The sequence below is a fragment of the Rhododendron vialii genome, chromosome 6a (genome assembly GCF_030253575.1).
Source record: "Rhododendron vialii isolate Sample 1 chromosome 6a, ASM3025357v1".
Taxonomy (NCBI): Eukaryota; Viridiplantae; Streptophyta; class Magnoliopsida; order Ericales; family Ericaceae; genus Rhododendron; species Rhododendron vialii.
In genome coordinates, this window is record NC_080562.1 from 39,103,831 (window position 1) to 39,125,497 (window position 21,667).

Sequence of the window (21,667 nt, forward strand, 5' to 3'; positions counted from 1 at the left end):
GAGCCCACCATACTCCACGAGAGCCACCTTGCTGCCGGCCAGTTGCCGCATGCATTAGGAATTTCACTACTCCATCGAGAAGACTCTGTGCAAGCCCTGACCACCGATGCTTTCAGGAGAGCCTGTCCATAGATCATTAGTCATTGGCTCTGATATCACTTGTTGGAAATCTGATTCGCCTGAGGTCTTCCCGGGTTCGCCTAGGACCAATTCGTTGGGGAATATTCACAGAGTCCACACCACATCGCATAGATTCAATATACATTGAATGACTCATTTCCACATAAAAAGGCTAAGCCTTGTACGTGGTGTGCATCCAATTGTATTTTAAGGTCCAACTCTTTTTCTATTTATCCGATGTGGGACCCAACCTGCACTCATGGTCCTAACAATCTTTTGTTTTGGTTGGTGGCTGTCATGAGCTAGTTGTTATGCCTCATGACAGGAGAGGCCGGATTTTTCATTTTCAGTTGTATTGTGACATTTGGTTGCTTGTTTTTGGTTGGTACGTTGCCAACCCAGGTTTTTATTTCTCTTTGTGAGGTCAAGTGTAGCATCTGATTGTCCAGGAAATAAAGGTGCCAACATAGTGTTGGAAAAATATGTTTACTATTTGTGATAAAACCAACAATATGAATGTAATAAAATCGGAACTCAAAACCTGGAAATTGATGGAAACAAATTAGTGATCAAGGCAAGTGTTTGTGTGTGACACTTTGTACTTAAGACAGATTTCGCTCCCGCTACGGTGCTCACGGTTTGCATTGGACGTCTGTCTCTCAGCACTACTTGATCGGAATCCCCCTAAAGTAGCACTTCAATTGGAGGGCCTGGCGAACCATCTTGTATTTGTAACTTTCTCATATGAATGTACTTGAATGAAGGAAAAATCCGCTTTTAAAAATGAATTGAGGGAAATAATATTTATAGGCCAACTCGTAATTCTACGAAAAGTCACTAAAGAAAGAAGCACATCTGTTCATAAAGGACGCGTCCGTCCACGGTGATCAAGTGCCAATGAAAAGATGCAACTCCAAAATAAATCAATTTTCATTCACACTTAAAATAAAATATTATATCCTATAATATTTTCCAACACATAGTTGAAATTTGGTCTCATCGTGTAATGTTGTGTGCCCTTGTCGTTGTACCTTTTCTCGATTACTAAAAAATTATTTTGCAATTAAAAAAATTAATTAGAATCTTTATTGTTGTTAGAACATGCTGCGACTAGGCCAAAGATCTCTTAGAAAAATCCGAAGGGATTTGGCCAAGTAGTTGTAAGAAAGCAATAAATGCTACTCCACGTAATCGCATATTTCATTACCACGGAGATAGGGGAAACATTTCAAACCTTGGAGCCATTAGGGATTATGCCCGGTTGTTATCTTTAAGGCCTCAGAATTAGTTGAGGTGCGCAAACTAGCCCGAACATTCAGTTATCAAAAAAATTAAATAAATAAAGATCTCTAAGAAAATTGGTATTCGATTTTATATAATTTTATTGAAATGGACAAGTTAGCTTAGAAAAAAAAACGAATGCCAATAATATATGTTTAACCACTCATTTTTTCTGCACAAATAAATATCACAATCGACAAGTGTCCAAAAAGTCTGAGTGCATTTTTGAACAAATATGCTCTTTTTTTTTTTTCCTGATCGGCAAAAATTTGGTTAAAGAAAACTTGACAAAGGGTAACAGCGAAAGACAACTGTATTGCTTGATGGAAATAATACATTGCATAAGATAAATACAGAGAATCCTTAACCTAGCTTTAAAAAGAAAAAAAACATGGATTCAGCTGACAAGGCCATAGTTTAGAAGACTCTTTTTTTTCTTTTTCTATTTTTTTTTTTAGAAACAAACTCATCCCAGATTTGACTCTTTTATTTCTTTAAGCAATGATAAGCATACATATGATTACTTGATCTTTGGACTCAATTTTTGCGAGGGAGATTTCAAGTTGGCACAGGATCAACAAGTACTAAAGTCACAAATCCCTTGAACATGGTTTCAGAGTTGGTGTAATGATCTCCATCCTTGAATAAAACATACATAGCTCGTGCAAGGTTGAGAGGTGGCCGGAGGAGAGGAATCGGGACAGAGGTTGGGCGGAGGCACTCTGAGTTCATGTCTTTCCATGCATTTTGAACTCGTTTCTGGAATTCAATGATAGCTTCTTCTTCTGTTGCACCATATTGTTTCATGTAGCATTCAACTGACGAGGCTACATGACCTCTTTCTTGCTCAAACTATATTTTTGCACCACCACAAACGTTAGCATGGAAAACAGGTAGCAAGGTACTAGTAAATTGTTTTTTTGTCCTAATTCTTTGACAACATTCAACATGCATGGTTGGAATCTCGAATCTCAAGACATGATTGGGTGTCATCAAAATTCATTAGGGAAGCGATTATGTATATTTTGGGTACGAAGGATCGAATGTCATACATTTGCAACCTGTTTCCAGAAAGGTTACAATGTAATGTCCCATGTTTGGTGAAGTAGTCAAAGTAATGTGATATCACATCCCATAATGGAAGTTTACATGGGTGATTTAGGATACATTATAAATCATGTAAGATACTACAAGTATATTCGGCTTAAGCATTTTGGATCATGTGGTGTGGCTTGTGAATCAATATTAATATACTAATTAAGGCTCCGTTTCGCTTAACTGTGTTAACATTTTTTGGAGGTTTTGTTCTTATTCAAAAAATTCGCATTCGTTAATTTTGCACCAAACTTTTGTGGATTATTGATTCATTTTGACGAGATCAACTAGAAAAGTTGAATTTTTTTTTTACTTTTATTCAAATATTTTAAAAAATAATCATTTTTTAACAAGGTTTTTTTTTCCCTCTTGATATTTGTACGTTGGACTTGTATATCTTACCTTGTGGCCCAATACGTCATCCACGAGCCTGCAAACCACTGATGAAGCATGGACAATCAAAGGAAAACTAGATATCCAATCAAAGGCCTCTTTGGTCGCCAACTCTCCCATTCCAATAAGGGAAAGGGTTGAAATAGCTTGGTGGGCACAACTCAATAGTGTAACTGGCATATGCTCGTCCATACTTGGAACATAGCCTTCGTGATACCATTTGGCTTCGGTCAAGTATACTCCAACCAAATCTTTCAACTGGAATTTTGAGGAAAATAAGTTAGTATGGGGCAAAATTTCAGTATTATTACTTATTAAAAAAAATAAGTTCGAGGCGAACTGCGGATTTTGCGTATTCGACTCCATATGATCTTCCTTGCTTGGCCATTTCATCATCAATAATGTTGTAAGTATCCAAAACTGTTTGATAAACAAGTTTCATATAGTCTGGAAGTTGATCCAAGGTACTGACTTCCCACCTGAAAATCAAATAAGTTACGAGAAATAACTAAGTCAATATCATATATACTCTAGCATAAGTCGATATCATATATATTAGTAGCTATAGCTGTGTGAGATTATATGATTAACAAGTTAGCGACAAATGAAAACTGCTATGTTTAGTACAAAAGAATGAAAATCAACTTTTAAGTTGCTTATAAACTAAAATCTAGACTGAAAAGCTCATCAAACTCAGTTTACCCAAAAGTACCTCAAACTCAACTTTTCTACGATTTGATTTTATTGTTTTTGAGTTTCTTACCATGTTGACAAAAAAAAAAAAAAAATTATAACAGATCAAATCGAAATTTAGATCACGAGGTGGCAGGAGGACAGAATTTAACCTTTGAATTGCATCATTGAAGAGCACAAGTTCTTCGATGGTAGCATTGCTAGCATCATATGTGTCATCGATAAGGGAAACCAAGAACATCACTTTGGTTAGAATCCTTACAGCAAAAATATATTGGGGCTCATAGTACACTCCCAACATCCAAAAGTACATCTCCACCACTCTGTCTCTTGCAAAAGGTAATTTCCTTGGAACGTCCAAATCTTTCCACCACCTAAACCAAAAATTGTACCACGAAAAATATAAGATTCAACGTATTAATGCCCTGTTTTGGATGTCTATCAAAAAATTTCTTATTGACTTTACTAGTATTCTTCTTCTTCATCTTCTTCTCCATTTAGGCAAATTTTCTTTTTCTTTTTCGATTCATCTCAACTAGAGGACTGAATGAATTTTATGTAAACTACGAGTTTCAGGTCTATGATCATTTGTTCCGAGAAAATCAGTCATTTGACAACTTAAATGCATGAGGATTGCCAATTGGCAGCAACGGATTGGTAGCCAAGACTGTAATTGCGTTAGTTCCATACGGGGAATTGAGAGGGGTAAGGGGTGGAATGATTTAGTAAAATAGTAAATTTTTTTTTTTTTTTTTTTGCTTTCATAAATGCTGTCTTTGAAGCGGAGAATTTTCTCCGTTCTTTTCCTTATGAAAGATGAACCAATAATGTAGCATTTTTTTTTGAAAAGCCAAAAAAAGAGAGTTTATAGAGAGGCTTATCAAACAAGTTGTATTATACTACCTTGTGATTTCGCTCAACTCCCTCTGGTGCAATTTCTGCAATAAGTTGAAATCTAATTTCGCAAAATCCAATAGAACTTTGTTGTGGGAATCATCTTTTTCATAGAAGGAAATATAACGCCTTGACTCGAGCCTTGTCATGCCCTTGTGGATGGGCTGATATAGAGCATGAACTACTTGTGCTGCGATTGGATTATTGCTCAAGTTTGGTAGTGCAGAATTGAGGCAAGTGGCGGTAAATTCCATTGCTTCATCTAGTATATATTCTTGATGTACGCTTAGAAATGACGCTTCGTACAAACTCAATAATCCTCTCACATCACCAATCAACGATTCCTTAAATTTTCCTTCACTGTCCTTGAGTTTGTTGAATACATCTGCTTAAACCATATAGGAACATGATCAATTCGAAAACAATATGTTAAAAATATGAAAGTTATTGAAATTTATTTGTTTCTCTTTTTGCTGTTTATTACCAAAAACTGAGGCGTCATGGTAGGTTGAGTTCTAGCGATAACAACATTTAAACAGTATATATGCAGTCTCTAATGCTCTCTTGTTTTCTTTTCCTGTCATTCTCGATTTCATTATTTTATCTTCAGTAACAATGTATTTTCCCGCTGCTGATAAAAAAAATCACTTTCCTTAACTGTACAAGAGACAAAGGTGACTTACCACAAGAGACAGCATATCCTTGTTGTCTAAATAATCGGAATGAGAGAGCAGTAATGTAAAGATCCTCATCATTGTTGATATTTTTGTGACCATTTTGATGATAGGTTTCATACATTTGATGTAATCCTTGGTCAATCTCTGTTTCGAAATGGTAGGCCACGCCTAGGCGTTGGATTGCATCAATAAGGTCCAATTGTTGTGAATATTTACCCTTTGCTTCCACTAGTTGCTTTCTCACATTTTCTTTAAGCTGTTGATGATTTTGCTTCATGTTGATATCCACTTCCTGTCAAAAAAAAAAACAACAACAACTAATATCAGGTATTAACATTATTACTTGGACTAGAACAATAGAACTGTTGAATTAACTGTTGCGTAATTGCATTGAGGTGCAATGAGATTGTGGGTTCAACTTTTATGAAAAAAATAAAATACATTTGTCGATGGGTTGGAATATAATTTGTATTGATTCGTCTAACAAAAAAAGTACTTACTTTTATCATCTAACATGAGAAATGTTTATTTTTATTACTTCTTTTTTTTTGTTGGAAATTAAAATTTAGTTTTATTACCTCAAGAAAGTACATTCTGATCTAGGATTGGTGTGAGAACCGAAATTAAAACAAAAACTACATGACCTAGAATACTTGCTTTTCCAAGCTTGGTTATAAAATTGAACGCGATCAAAATCGTTTTCATAACCGGGCGAGCCTATCGCAAACGAATTTTAATCTAGTTGAGCTTGAATAGCTGTGTCTTTCTTATATATTCCTATTTACTCATCTGCCCTGTTAGGGGCTGGTTTCAGTCCGGCTTGTTTACTGGCCTAGTCCGGTCTGTTACCGGTTTGGGTTTCCTCCAGATCTGGTGGGGTGCGGTGGTGGGAGAATAAGGACCTGGGCTTTGCCCTTGTTTCTATGGGTGTTGGTGGGTTGAGGTCCGGCTGCTGGTTTTCCGGTGAAGGGGTCTGCTACGGTGATGACTTTGTTTACGGTAAACGACTTCTGCTCCGGTGAATGGCTCTTGCCGTCCAGATTTCATATGTGCTTTTTGGGTTTGAGTTGGGGTCCGGTTCATTTGGGATTCTCTACTATCTAGACCTAGATTGGTTCTCATCTGGCGATTTCGCCGGTCTTGTTTCGACAGGGGGTGCCTGTGTCGAAGTCTGGGTAGTTTTGGCTCATTCTTGTATCTTTTGATGACATCTGTATTGTTTTCGGGCTTTGTTATTGATATGAATTGACTGTGTTCAAAAAACTCTGCCATGTTAGGATTTTCTAGTTTTGTCAATTTCAAGAGGGTACTGCTTTTTTTGTCTTATTATAATGTGAATTTACAATGTTGTCATTCCAAACGTGAAAGAGTACTATACAAATTAAACGTTAATTTTGTCAATTCACATCACAAGAGGACAAAAAAAAAGTGTGGTTATAAAAAAAGAGAGTATAAAAATCAATTACCTTTCGATAACCCAATTTGCTTTGATTGAAAAACAAAGAAGTCCTAAATTATTGGTCCAGTTTCAATACTCAAATAAACAAACTCTGTTGTATTCCCTTTCCACCGTTCTCTCTATTTGGCCATTAAAGTAACAGACCAAATTTGAATTAAAAAAAAAAAACCTTCTTTTCGAAAAGTAGACTTATTAATTTACACTATTGAGAAGGCTAGAATGATGTAGAGAGTATATAGTACTGTATGATTTTCATTTAAAGAATAAATTATATATACCGACGGTGTAAATATTTGTTTCCTTCAAATCAATTACATTGCCCCACTTTGTCAAGACAGTGGTCCCAATTAATAAAATATGGCGACGTGATACAATGTAATTGATTTGGAGAAAATAAATGTTTACATCAGCGGTATAAATAATTTAATCTCTTTCATTTAAATATGATCGAAAGAAGATATTTGTTTAAAGAAAAATAATAATACAATTAATTTTACCATGTCAGCAGAAGAGTAGGCAAGGAAATGATCTCTCCAAACACTAGGATGAAAAACTGATTCTGGGCGACGTCGTGTGACTTTAACGGGTGCGGGTGCCTTGCTTGAGGTTAATAAAGCAGTTGGGATAGAAGAGAATTCCATTTTTCTGTGTTGAGTGGCTGTGAAATGAGAAGGAATAAGAGAAGGCGAATGAACCAGAGCTAATCCTTTCCCACCCTCTGACTAACGATGTAGAATAAAGAGCAGTTATGCTTGCTATTTATAGACTAGATTCTGCTGGGAATGCAAACACAAAAGTGCTAGGCAGAAATAAATTTTACCCGGAAATCAGCCGCATGAACCATTAGAGGCATTTATGACCTCTAATAGTCCGGATAAAATTTCTTTGTACTTAGCATTCCTCGTGCAAACAACCTTTAGAGCATCCACATTGGACTAATCAAAATTGGATAATCAAAAATTGCCACATCACCTTTTGATAATCCGTTTAAGGGGTTGCTAAGGTTAGCAATGTAGATGTCCACAGTGGCATAATTTGTCATTATTCAAGAAAAATCAAGCACAAGCAAATTTGTCAAAAGTTACGCAAAGAAAATCGTAAGGTTTCTGCATAAGATAGTGGGGTGCAAAATTTTCCACGAGAAAATTATGAAAATGTCGCTATAAACCATATGGGGAACTTTACTTCATCGACATGGTCCAAGACGACCGAGCAAGAGAGAAAAAGCCTTCGTAATACAATTCTTTTATTTATTGAGACTTTTGTTTTTTGGTCTTTATTCACACGAAATTATCATATTGTTTTTTATAAAGAAAAAATAACTCAAGAGGTAATGACAATTTTGTAAATTTACATGAATAAGAGACAAAAAAAAAAAAAAGTATCATCAATAAATAAAAGAAGGGGTGTGAAAATCATTTTCCGTTAGCAAAACCTGACCGTGGTATAAAAAAGACCATTGATAATGTCATTTCCCAAATTTATAATGTCACTCCCAAAGGGGAGACAATTGATTGTTTGTTATAAAGAAGTTTCAAGAACTACTCAAGAACAAGCGATAGAGAGAGAATGAGAGAGAGAAAGAAATCTCCATTTTCATTTCTTTTGATCCTTGTCTGATACAGAACTCAGCACTTGGTAGTTATGCTACGCACTACCCTTGCCAGAATTAGATACAAACCAAACCCCAGTTAACTGCTTCTAACTACAGTTTAACAAACTAACCACACAACTAACGTAATTACAGTTTGGTCCACACCTAACTAGTGAGTTCTCTTTACACCTCCCTTCAAACTCATGGGAGTATCCATGACCAAGAGTTTGACCTTCAGAGAAAGAAACTTGTCCACAGATAGAGATTTTGCAAAAATATCTGCAATTTGGCCCAAGGTACCAATATGTTGAACCAAAATCTATTTGCTGAGAACTTTTTCTCGAATAAAGTGACAGTCCACCTCGACATGTTTGGTCCGAGCATGAAAGATAGGATTAGAAGCCAAGGAAAAATAATATCAAATTGGTAAATACGGCAGAAAACACGCGTTCAACTATATTTTTTTCGTTCGGGACATAAGGTTAAGCATATAAACACTTAATATACTTAGAGAAGAGGTTGGAATGGATTATAGGACCTTTAATCGGATCAAATTGATTTAAAAAAAAACGAATCTTGAATTTTGGGGAAGAAGACTTCTGATTTTTTTTGATTGGGAGACTTTGTAACCAAATTGGACGATACTTGGTGATGCTAGGAGTAGAAGGAAGAGATTGGAATGGTCGGATTGAGTTTCGGTTGGGTCTTGGTACGAAACCCACTTTTCTCTCTCTTTCTTTCTCTTTCTAAAACTCTATGGATTGAAACTTGGTTTTCTCTGGTTTTTCTCTCTCTTTTGGACTGGTGGGGCGTGGGGAATATTGTGGTGTAAATTTCGTGGGTCAATGGGGTGGGGTATTTATAAGAGAATTTTGGTGGAAGAGGATAAAAATGAATTTAATGGGGTTGTGTTCATGGGATTTGGAATGGACAAATTTGGCTTGGTTTTAGGGTTAGGGAGGAAATAGAGACTGAGTAGGAGACGAAAAGACGGAAGGAGTTTGAGGTGAGGGAGGAGTGTGCATACACGCATGTATGTGTAGAAAAATTTAAAAAGAATGCATATATATATATTGCATGCATAATTGTATTTTAAAAAAAAGAATTGCATTAACAAAAATAATTCTAATAATATTATATTTAGAAAAAAAATTGGGTCAAAAATCCGGGTCGTTACACATTAGTTGTCATTTTCCCTTTTAATTACGGCTGCACACCGGCCTTCTAGCCCGCCCAATCTGTCCATTTTTTTAAGAGTTTAAGATATGTATTTAGGCTCATAGGGTTGAATTTGGTTGAGTTTTTAAGCTCTTTTAGTTAATAGGATGGGCATTAGAATATCTACAAAAATCAACCTTGGCCTAGCCCGGCCTGATAAAATAAGGAAAATGATATGTCGTACTCCATTCATTTTTATTTAATACTCCTTCCGTCCATTTCTAACTGTCCTACTTCATAACTCTAACTTATTAAAAAGACATCATTATTACACATTTCACATCAACTTTTCTATGCATTTTCTCTACTTACCCTCTATGAAGACATCATAATTACATTTTTACTCACTAACTTTTTAAAAAAAAATATACTTTTAGGGGCAAAATGAAAAATGTACCAATTTTTACCCACTAATTTTACAAAATAAACACTTATTAAAGGACATCCCAAAATAGAATACTGGACTCTAAAAAATGGAGGGAGGGAGGGAGTAGCTATTTTTGGGAGTCTATGTCACTTTTCAATAGATTATATCTCTCAATATATAAAGTTTGAGAGAAACTTATTCACGGCTTCGCGCAATCTCATCTATCCATTTTGGCAATCAACGATTGAGATATGTTTTCAAACTATTACCGGTATAAATTCTTACCGTTAATAGTTTCTCTAATCTGGATCGTCCAAAACACTTTTGAACGATCGAGATTGGCTTCCATAAACTTTATCTCCAAGAGGCCCTGTTAAAAAGTTTTTCTCATAAAGTTCTTGTGATTTTGAAAATATTGTCCAGTAAAACTAATTGAAACTCTATCAAACAAGATCCATATTGCAAATAAAATTTATAATCGATTAAGAAATATAACTTAGTCTTTATCTAATTAGAATAGAATGAGCGATCATTAAATAGAGAAAGAGGGAGTGTATGTGTGTATGATAAGTGCAAAAATATACATATTTTGGCCCTTCAAACTACATTTGTTAGTCATTTATTTTGGTTAATTGATTTTTATTTTGTTCTTTTGTTGTTTATAGGTTGTTCGAACCCGTTGTCCGAGACTTTGGATAAAAAGAAAATTTTAAAGAAGTTTGGAATTAAAATGCAAAATGATCCAAAATTGAGTGGCTCATTTATTATTTCCTGAAGTTCAAGGGCCTTTGTGTGATTAAAACCCTCAACCCTATATAAACAATCACCTACTAACTCCAGTAGGTTACGGGTCCTGGCGTGAAAAAGAAAAGGCTGCTGCCGTGGAAAAGTTCTGGCCGTGGGACGAACGAGGCTGACGACGGGGCTGCTGTCAATATTGTACAGTTTTATTCCGAGTTTTATTTCATTCATGTTATTTAAAGTTTTGTTCAATTATTTGCACTACGATAATTCGTATTAATTTTTATTCTTCATTAAAGTTATTCGTTGATACTTGTTTATTAATTTCTTTTGCTTATTTCGTATTCGGAAGCATGTTTCAAATTAGGGTTTCTTCTGTTTCTCGTTTATTAATTAGTGAGTAGTCGTTCAGGTAGGGTCGCGGGGTGATTAGCACACCGTGGCTAGTTAGGGCACTGCTTCTTTTATCAAACAATGAAAAAACGATTTTAGATTGGAAAATACTTCCCGCGGACGAACCTAGGCATCGTCGGAGCTTATGTGAACAGGAGAATGGGGGTTCAAAACTCATTCTTCGCTGCGCATGGATATACGGCGACCATAGGGTCTCGCATCTTGCGGGGTATCTTTTTCAATCTAAAATTAAACGTTTTTAAGAACTTCAAACAGAGCAGGTTAATCCGAACTAGTTACAAGTGCTATGAACCCTACGACCATACCTTCCTTTTAATTATTTGAAAGAATACAATTAATTTGTTAGGTTTTAGTTAATCTCAATCAATCGTCAAGTGGTGGCTACCTAAGAGCCCGTTTAAATTATAACAACCCGAGTTTTTAGTCAGCACACATCACCGTCTTTGTGGATTCGACTCCGGACTTACCGGATATTATGCTACGTCGATCTCCGCCCTACGCTTGGGGCAACCCATTATTTTAGGTCTAGGAATCGGTCAAGCATTTTTGGCGCCGTTGCCGGGGACGGTAACATATGTTAAGAATTCGGATAGTTATTTTTTATTTGTTTTCTTTTTAATTCTTAAAATTTTTTTTTTAATCATTGAAAAGAAAAAAAAATGACCCATTTTGCATGGAGGTACGGAGGTTATGCAAAACAATTTGATTGTTCAGTGTCGCTTCCTATATTTTATGGTTTTGCATCAGAAAATCATTTTTCGCATGTTCATAAACTTGAGGAGGTTTTTGCTAGCGATGAAGTGGCTCTTTTACATGTATTCCCGGCATCTTTGCGTGATAGTGCTCTAGATTGGTTTAATTTATTGAGTCCAAGATTGACATGGGGTGAGATTGTAATACAATTTTTCAATCATTTCAATGCCTCATATGAGAGTCATATGCTTTTACAAGAACTATCAGATTTCTCTCAACATGATGATGAGTCTTTGTCACAGTGTTGGGAGCGATTTAAATTTGTTGTATTCTCTTGGTCGAGTTTTAATTGTGAGCTTGGCAGTCTTCTGGTTATCTTTTGCCGTAGTTTAAACCTTAAGCCATGCGAGGTGGATTTTAGGTCCACTGACGAATTTCTGGATAAAACCTCTGAAGACGCTTGGAATTTCTTAGATGAATTAACCCAAAAGCTCCAATTTTGTGAATTGACTGAAAGTTCTGAGGGTACCAATTTTGATGATAGGGAAAAAGAGACAATAGAGCTGCTTCCCGAGAATACCAATTCTGATGCTAGAGAAAAAGAGGAAATAGAGTCGCTTCCTGAGGATATTAATTCTGATGTTAGAGAAAAAGAGAAAATAAAGCCATTTCCTAAGGATTCTGATGCAAGAGAAAAAGAGGAAATAGAGCTGCTTGTCATTAGTGAAGGCTATATGCCTTTTGAGAAGTCATTGCCAATAGCTGTTGAGGAGTCATTAGCAATAGTTTTTGATGAGTCATTCCCTGTAATTGCCCTAAATAATCAAATACTTTCCGCTCTAGATGGTGCCACTCTTCCTTCTGAGTTTTCACTTTCGCAAGAGGTTTTAAATATGGAGCAGATTGATTTTCATTGTGTTGATGAATTTAATTTAGTTTGTCATTCATATCTTGTGGACTTTGTCAACGCTTTGGAAATTGATCTAGTTTAGGCTAAGCACTTGGTTGAACTTAAGTGTCTAAATCGAATTCGGCAAATGCGCTATTCGAAGTATCTTATCTTGTGGCATGGTCGAATTCAATTTTTGATAAAAGGTATAGAATGGAGTGTTATGTTCATTGTCTTAGCTCTCGTTGACATAATAAATGTTTGGCACCCGCGTTTGGCTGTTCGTACATGATTTTTTATTTATTTTTTGGTCTGGTATAGCCTCCCGTTTCTCACTTGAGAAATGGGGAGAAAAGTAGTACCCGTATCTTTCGCATGAAGAAAGTGGATGATTTTTTTGTTTTCTTTTTATTTCTTACTTTATTTATTTCTTTTAGTTATTTTTCTTGCTGTTTTGGAGGCTAACATTTTGCAGGTTGTTCGATCTAAGTTGGGGGGTCTCCCTCTTTCTATAATTTTCTCTGCTTAGCCTCTCCTTTTCGAGGTGATATCTCTCCTCTCTTTTACTTTCTGTCTTATCTTTATTTTTCATGCCTTCAATGCGGACATTGAATAGTTCAAGTTGGGGGGAGGGATCACTTTGTTCTTTATTTTGTTAATAAAATAAATAATTTTGAAAAAAAAAAAAAACTTATTGGATCTTTTCTACTTGGGACTTGGAAATTGCAAAGTCTACTTGTTGGTTGGTTGTGCTGAGAATTTATGGGCATTCATTGAATATTTGTATTACATGGTAGTTCTTTTTGCTAATTTGGCGATAGGAATTTATCCTGGCATACACTCTTAGCATCTTTGCACTGCACGTTTCTTGGACCTTGACTGCTTGTGAGTTGTGACTTGAGTGCTTTCAATGGCTAGATTAGTGGAGACTTATGCCCATGTGAGCTTTAGTGCCTTTCCTTTCTTTGGAGTGGTGTCACATAAATTCTTTGTTTGTCGTAAAAAAAAAAAGACTTAATCGTTGTTGATCTCATTATCTTTTGTCGTCAAGTGTTGAGACTTAATACATGTCTGTTATCTTATTCTTCTGAATTGGACCGTTACTTGATTTTATTGCCCCTAGGAGAGAATAATAGGCCATCTTTGCTAATTGAGCCGGTTCGTTTCTTTTTCTTAAATATTTATCCTTGCGAGCCACATTGAGCCTCTTGCATGAGCCTTTTTCTTGTTAAGCTTCACCAACCAAATTGTGTCTTGAGAATGGCAAGCTAATCATGTGAAAGTTAAGTTTTTAAGAGAATATGGTAAGTGTTTCGAGAGTGTTGTACTCGAGTTGCGGTGTTCTTCCCCATGCAAAAAAAAAAAAAAGATATTGAAACTTGAATAAAAAAAAAAAGAAGATAAGGGAAGACACCAATATACTTGTTGCAAGGAAGATACAAGTTGTTTCATTGGGGAATTGTGTGAAGGGTAAAAAATTTGAGAGATATGGTTGAGTTGAAAGAATGATAAGAGGGTGCACATTGGTACACTTGCCCTATGTTATTTTAACCTATTCTCGGACACTTGCTTATGATTTATCCTAACCTTTGAAGCACTTTTCCTTACCCAACGATATAACCGAAAAAGTCCTATTTGATCTTAGGGGTAATGTGTTGTGGATCAATCGATAGATAATCTTTAATGCTTGACATTCCTTTCATGAGATCATGTGTCTACCTTAAAAAGCTTTCCCTTCGTGTCTAAAGTGTGCGAGGTACTTTGATTCTCTATTGTATAACTTCCGCCCGCACACATTGAGAGTTTATTAATTGCACCTTGTTTGGAGCGTTTTCTTTTGTTGAGTGCATGACATGGTGAGAATTGAAGTTGAGACTCGGTCCGAAGAGAGTACTTGGTTGTGGAATTCACTTGTGGTTAAGGTCCTTACTCACACAAGCTAAGCTTGGATGCCATGATTTATTTCTATGTTTTGATAGCCTCTAGAACTATTTTCGCAGATGCTATATTCTTGGCATTGGCGTATCAAAAAGTTGCATTGCAATTTCTTTTTGGGTTCCAAGTAAAGGGATCCGCGGTGTTTTGTAGATGATCACTTCTGAAAATCCTCATGAGACTTCACTCGTCCTACCGGGGCCGCCTGGGGGTTTAAAAGAACTATCGATTTTAATTAGTTTTCTTTAGTTGCATTTTGTTTTCTTTGCTCGAGGACTAGCAAAATGTAAGTTGGGAGATGTGATAAGTGCCAAAATATACATATTTTGGCCCTTCAAACTACATTTGTTAGTCATTTATTTTGGTTAATTGATTTTTATTTTGTTCTTTTGTTGTTTATAGGTTGTTCGAACCCGTTGTCCGAGACTTTGGATAAAAAAAAGATTTTAAAGAAGTTTGGAATTAAAATGCGAAATGATCCAAAATTGAGTGGCTCATTTATTATTTCCTGAAGTTCAAGGGCCTTTGTGTGATTAAAACCCTCAACCCTATATAAACAATCACCTACTGACTCCAGTAGGTTACGGGTCCTGGCGTGGAAAAGAAAAGGCTGCTGCCGTGGAAAAGTTCTGGCCGTGGGACGAACGAGGCTGACGACGGGGCTGCTGTCAATATTGTACAGTTTTATTCCGAGTTTTATTTCATTCATGTTATTTAAAGTTTTGTTCAATTATTTGCACTACGATAATTCGTATTAATTTTTGTTCTTCATTAAAGTTATTCGTTGATACTTGTTTATTAATTTCTTTTGCTTATTTCGTATTCGGAAGCATGTTTCAAATTAGGGTTTCTTCTGTTTCTCGTTTATTAATTAGTGAGTAGTCGTTCAGGTAGGGTCGCGGGGTGATTAGCACACCGTAGCTAGTTCGGGCACTGCTTCTTTTATCAAACAATGAAAAAACGATTTTAGATTGGAAAATACTTCCCGCGGACGAACCTCGGCATCGTCGGAGCTTATGTGAACGGGAGAATGGGGGTCCAAAACTCATTCTTCGCTGCGCATGGGTATACGGCGACCATAGGGTCTCGCATCTTGCGGGGTATCTTTTTCAATCTAAAATTAAACGTTTTTAAGAACTTCAAACAGAGCAGGTTAATCCGAACTAGTTACAAGTGCTATGAACCCTACGACCATACCTTCCTTTTAATTATTTGAAAGAATACAATTAATTTGTTAGGTTTTATTTAATCTCAATCAATCGTCAAGGGGTGGCTACCTAAGAGCCCGTTTAAATTATAACAACCCGAGTTTTTAGTCAGCACACATCACCGTCTTTGTGGATTCGACTCCGGACTTACCGGATATTATGCTACGTCGATCTCCGCCCTACGCTTGGGGCAACCCATTATTTTAGGTCTAGGAATCGGTTAAGCAGTGTATATATATATTATCAAAAAATATTAGGGGAGGAAGAAAAAGCCACTAGTATACCTATATATAGACAATATCCTTTTTTTAAATGCCTACATACACATTTATCCTTGGTCTTTGTACAACTATACTTATTATGATTATAAAATCTAATTTACAATTGTGGGGATGATGAATATATACTTGGACACTATACAATCAAAAAACAGATCAACTAAGTTGTGCAATGTCCCACATATTGGCAATGTACAGGAAAATAATGTGGTATGTAAGAAAATGTCCATCAACTACTATTAACCTGACGTTAACTTTTTGAGCCATGTGGTTAGGCGAAAGGTTAGCAGGTCAGCTGATGTAGGTCGTTACAAATTGGACGGGTTTGGAAAATAAAATTTTGACAGGGCCGGGCTTGAGAATATTATTAACTGAAGCTCGATCATTAATGAGCCGGTCTTGGACATTCACAAATCTTGTCATTATCTAGTACAAGCCCGGTCCGATGGATGTGCAACTGATTTGAATACCATCTACCCAATAAGATGCTAGCTAATGCCAGGAGTGGAGTCAAGATTGCTAGGTGGTGAGTACTCTTAGTAATCTATATTATAAAACAGAGTAGATTTTGTTTACATATACAAACATGAGCACATCTACAACCGTTGATCGCCTTCAAGCTACGATCGTAGCCGTCCGATTAAGAGAATGTTTATTTATTTTTATTTCTTCTCTCTACCTTGGGATGAGCTTCTTAAAGTGAGGCAAAGAGTGAGTAGGTTATATTGGACTGGTAGAGCAAACAACTTATTTAAGTTGAGACTATATCTCGTTTGGCATCCGCTAGTGTTTGAATAAGTTACAAATTTTCGTTGCACTAATAGAAAAAAGAATAAGTTAGAAATGAAGCAATTCTAGTGGATTGCTTGGAGCAAATTTCTTTTTCATACCTTTGAGGATTACGACTTTATAGACAATTAAAATGTATTTATATTGGACTCTTAGTAATGCTTGAATAAGTTACGAATTTTCGTTGCACTAATATAAAAAAGAATCCAGTGGATTGCTTGGACCAAATTTCATTTTTATACCTTGGAGTATTACGACTTTATAAATAATTAAAATGTATTTAATTATGTTAGACTCTTAGTAATGTTTGAATAAGTTTCGAATTTCCGTTGCACCTAATAGAAAAAAGAATAAGTTACAAACGAAGCAATTCTAGTGGATTGCTTGTAGCAAACTTCTTTTTTTTATACCTTTGAGGGTTTCGACTTTAAATGTATTTATATTGGACAATTCCGCGTCTTGAGTAGCCCGAACACAAAAACGTTCCAAAATATACAAGTTTGAAAGGGAACGGTAAAAAACGACAAAGGAAATATCCGCCACCAGTGACTTGCAAGGAAAAAGCAACACTAGCGCTTAGAGGATCTGTAGTAAGATGGAGAGATTATTCAATGCCCTTGGGGCCAAGGAGTAATTATTTAATAGTCTTAGAGTCCCGATACGTGGTATTTCAGATTATTTTATAACCATATATTTCTGTGGAGTCTATACATTTAATGGTAGACCCCATAGAAATATGTGATTGTAAAGAGGTTCAGAGTATCACGTGGCAATACTCCCGGACTATTTCAGGGGGCAAAGCCTCTTAACACCTCGAATTGTTATGGGGTCCTCACACTTAGCCTCAGGCCCCACAGAAATATGTGGTTGAGTAGAGGTTGGGGGCATCACGTGAGCTCAAGGGCTTTGAATAATCTAGGTGTCTAGACTTCAGAGGAAATTAATTTGAGAGCGTCAAACCAACTGGTCGCATATCACTATCATTGGACTCACGCACTTATATTTATTCCCAACTCTTTCTACTAAAAAGGTGTTTTTTTTATGGAACATTGGGGGACTTCTTTTTTTTCTTTTTTCTTTTTTATTGTGTTTAGTTTAGCAATCCCTTAAATAAATAACCAAAAGATGTGGTGTCAAGTGTTAATTATTCAAATTTGATTATGTCATTGACTCATTGGAGATACCCTAATAATCTAACGGGTTTTTAATTTAGATGTTCAAAGGAACTTAGGACTTTTTTGGCTAAAATCCATTTGAATTATTTTTTTATACTTATTCAAAATTTTTTTTGGCATTTGTTAGTTTATTGTCAATTTTTTTGAATTATTGCATCGTCATGATGAGAGAAATCTAAAAAATAAAAAATTAACATTAAAACCCAATTTTTTTAATAAAAACAAAAAAAAGCCAACTTTTAGATTTCTGTTGTCATAACAAAGCAATAATTTACACGAAAAAAAAAAATAAACAAATACGAAAAAATTTGAATAATGATATAAAAATAATCCAAATAGATTATTTAGCCAAAAAAGCCTCTATTCCTATCTTTGGCAAGCTTGAGACCTTCCCTAATGCCTAGACTTCTACCATAGTACTAGAAGAAGCCGACAAGAGTGGAAGAAACCGATGATCACCCAAAGGCCCCCTATCATCAAGAATGAGTCCCCCCGCTTTACCTGTTTTTGCATTCAATTTAAAGGAACCGTCCGTGTTGAGTTTGAGCTTACCCACAGGTAGCAACACCCAACCCTCTAGGGAACTAATTTCTCTCCTGATACGCAGTTTAACCATTAACAAAAACCACTCCACAGCTTTAGAAATGATTGTCCTAACTCTAATATAAAGAGGGATAGGACTCTCATTAGGCTTTTTAAAAGATGTGATTGTTACAATGGCGCCAGATAGCCCAGCAAATTGGCAGGGAAAAGGGAAGCCCACGGGACATTGAGAAGGAGATGATAAAGGCTCGAGTAATTACTCCTCATCCAGTCCAGAGTGCTTAGAAGCACTCTCATGAAAAGTGTGGTGGCAGCTACTGTGTACTACCTTTGGACTCTCAACCCTAGCCGACCGTATCTCTCTCTCTCTCCCTCTCTCGTAACCCTAGCCACCCCAACTTTTATTTTTATTTTTTATTTTTATGGTAACTAGACGATTCATTAAAACAAGAAAAACATAATTAAGAGTTTACAATTCTAGGGTACGAGACCCCAATCAAATCCGCATAAAGGAAACTAGAAATACAAATAGGAATAACCGGGTAGATATATAAATCTCCCACCGAGACCGGAGCATCATTTGCCAATGCATCTGCACACCGATTAACTTCGCAATAGATATGCGTGATAGAAACTTCCTCAAACCCTTGCATCAGCAACCTACAATCAAATATCAAATTGCCAAGCGGGTGATTCACCATGTTAGTGGCATGAATCAAGTTTAACACAATCATGGAATCTACTTCAATTTCCAGCTTTCTGATATTTTCATCCTTTGCCAAACTTAAACCATCTCTTAAGGCCCATAATTCTGCCTTTAGGCTCGAGTCCGTGATAATGTTCCTGTGGAATCCACCTATCCAAATACCATAATGATCACGCAAAATCCCCCCAGTGGAGGCCGAGCCCGTCACACAGTTATACGCACCATCCATATTCAACTTGGAAAAACCCATTCTCGGTGGAACCCATCCTACCTGTATATCCTTCCTATGAGAGTTCCTCTCTTGGAAAACAAGAAAGAACCACTCCAAGGATTTGTTCAAGATAGTAACTGAAATTTTTTTTGGGTCGATGGTGCTCGAGTTGGAATTTGGGTTAGTATAAAAAAGACGGCGATTGCGATCCAACCAAATATGCCAAATAGCAAACAAGAAGATAATATTCTTAGGGACACCGGAACTGTGGGTATTAATAGATTTTGAATTCACACGAATCCAATCAAATGGAAGCGCTTGAGAATCCACCAAAGAAAACTGAAGGGCGCTCCAAATATTAGAGGCACGAGGGCAATCACAAAGTACATGGTACGTGGACTCCGGAATATCTGGACACCATTCACAGAAAGGGGAGGGAGTGATATTGCGAAGGAACAAATTCTTACGGGTTAAGAGACGGTCATGAGCAGCAAGCCAAACAAAGTGTTGGATGCGGTAGGAACAAGGGAGACGCCAAATCCAATCCCACGAGAGATGGGAATTGACATTCTTAGAGGGAATGAGAGAGTGGGCCGATTTGCAATTGAACTCACCATTGGTTGAGAGGTTCCAAATGGTACAATCCGGAGATGGGTTGAACCATTGGAACGGAACAACGTGAATGCTAGAAAGAATCTCCTCAGGAAGGACAAAGGAGATGGCTTGGAGGTTCCAAGAGTGAGTAGACCATCATTCTTTAACCTTAAGAGAACTCTCTTGCTGCTGAAGAGGTCCAAGAATTTTAGAACGGAGGGGGCCAGTCCAGTCCAGTTGTCCATCCAAAAAGAAGTGGAGGACCCATTACCCAAACGGACCCGGGTACCTTCTTTGAAAAGATTATTTCCCGCTTTGATACCCCTCCAGGTGGTGGGGGGATTGGAACTACGCACAGACGTGGAACGATAACGACCCTTTAAGATACGGACCCACAGAAGGTCCACACGTTTAGAAAGTTTCCAATTAAGCTTAGCCATAGCAACCATATTATTATTCCTGGTTTTCCTCAACCCAAGACCACGTAAAGCCTTAGGACGAGTGACAGTATCCCAATTGATAGCATGAATTTTCTTATGGTTAGAAGAAGAGCCCCAAAGAAAATTCCTACTTAATTGGTCAATTTTGTTAGACACCGAAAGGGGAAGAAGGTTACAATGCATGATATGAGAAGGTATAGTTTCAATGACCGATTTGATCAAAGAGACTCTACCAGCAAAGGAGAGATGTTTGCTCTTCCAACCAACAAGCTTAGCTTCAATCTTTTCAATAATAAACTGAAAAGAAAGCTTAGTCGGTCTGGACTGGTGGATGGGGCAACCAAGATATTTGCCCACCGAAGTAGTTTCAGGAAAGCCAAGGGCCGTAGCAAACTCAACCCGAGCACCCATTGGGGTGTTCTTAGAGAAAAAGACAGAGGACTTGCTCAAGCTTACCTTAAGGCCCGATAAAGCACAAAAATCTTGCAGAAGCGCAGAAATAGTCTCACAATTAGCTATGGAAGCCTCCGCAAAGAGGACAAGGTCATCTGCAAAAAAGAGGTGAGATAGAAAAGGACCACTCCTGGAAGTCCTAATAGGTCTCCACGTGTGGTTATCGCAAGCCAAGGTAATTTGAATGGAGAGATATTCCACACAAAGGATAAAAATATAGGGGGACAGTGGGTCACCCTGCCGGATACCTCTCGAGGGGGAGAAAGTGTCAGTAGCACTACCGTTGAAGAGAATGGACATAGATGACGACGAGATAATGGACATAATGAGATTAATCCAAAGCGGAGGGAAGTTGAAAAAATGCAAAACTTGACGGATAAAACTCCACTCCAAACGGTCATAAGCTTTCTCCAAATCCAATTTGATAAGCATGTTACCCTTGGAACCTTTCATGGTATTAAATCTGTGAACAATCTCTTGCACAATGATCACATTATCTGTACTACTCCTCCCCGGAAGAAAACTAGACTGAAGAGGACAAATGAGATCACACAACAGCGGACGGATTCTACTTACAAGAATTTTCGTAACCAGCTTAAGAATGGTGTTACAAAGACTAATAGGACGGAGATGACCAACCGTTTCAGGATTACGGATCTTTGGGATTAAACACAAATAGGTGTGATTTAGCCCGGGAGGAATCCTGCCCACAGAGAAGGCTTCCTCAATCACTTGCACCACAGAGGGGGCCGCAATATCCCACGTTTTTTGAAAAAATCCCGGATGAAGACCATCCGGGCCCGGAGA

General features: G+C 37.0%; 1 protein-coding gene across 1 annotated transcript; it reads right to left on the reverse strand.

Annotated features, from left to right (window-relative positions):
* Nucleotides 1-1,701: 1,701 nt before the first annotated feature.
* Nucleotides 1,702-19,412, reverse strand: LOC131328723 ((-)-germacrene D synthase-like). The gene is made up of 8 exons (XM_058361629.1): nt 18,930-19,412; nt 7,110-7,334; nt 5,160-5,445; nt 4,486-4,861; nt 3,735-3,956; nt 3,230-3,368; nt 2,899-3,147; nt 1,702-2,253 (listed from the first exon to the last, which is right to left on the reverse strand). The coding sequence occupies exons 1-8, from the start codon at nt 19,410-19,412 to the stop codon at nt 1,960-1,962; spliced, it is 2,274 nt and encodes a 757-aa protein (XP_058217612.1). The 3' UTR covers nt 1,702-1,959.
* Nucleotides 19,413-21,667: the final 2,255 nt, after the last annotated feature.

Excerpts from the sequence above, each read along its gene's own strand:
- LOC131328723 (XM_058361629.1), bottom strand. The coding sequence starts at position 19,412 with ATGGGTTTTTCCAAGTTGAATATGGATGGTGCGTATAACTGTGTGACG. Across the intron at positions 5,446-7,109 it reads CCTACTCTTCTGCTGACATG|GAAGTGGATATCAACATGAA; the intron begins GTAAAATTAATT and ends TTTTTTTGACAG. Across the intron at positions 3,148-3,229 it reads TCGAATACGCAAAATCCGCA|TTGAAAGATTTGGTTGGAGT; the intron begins GTTCGCCTCGAA and ends TCAAAATTCCAG.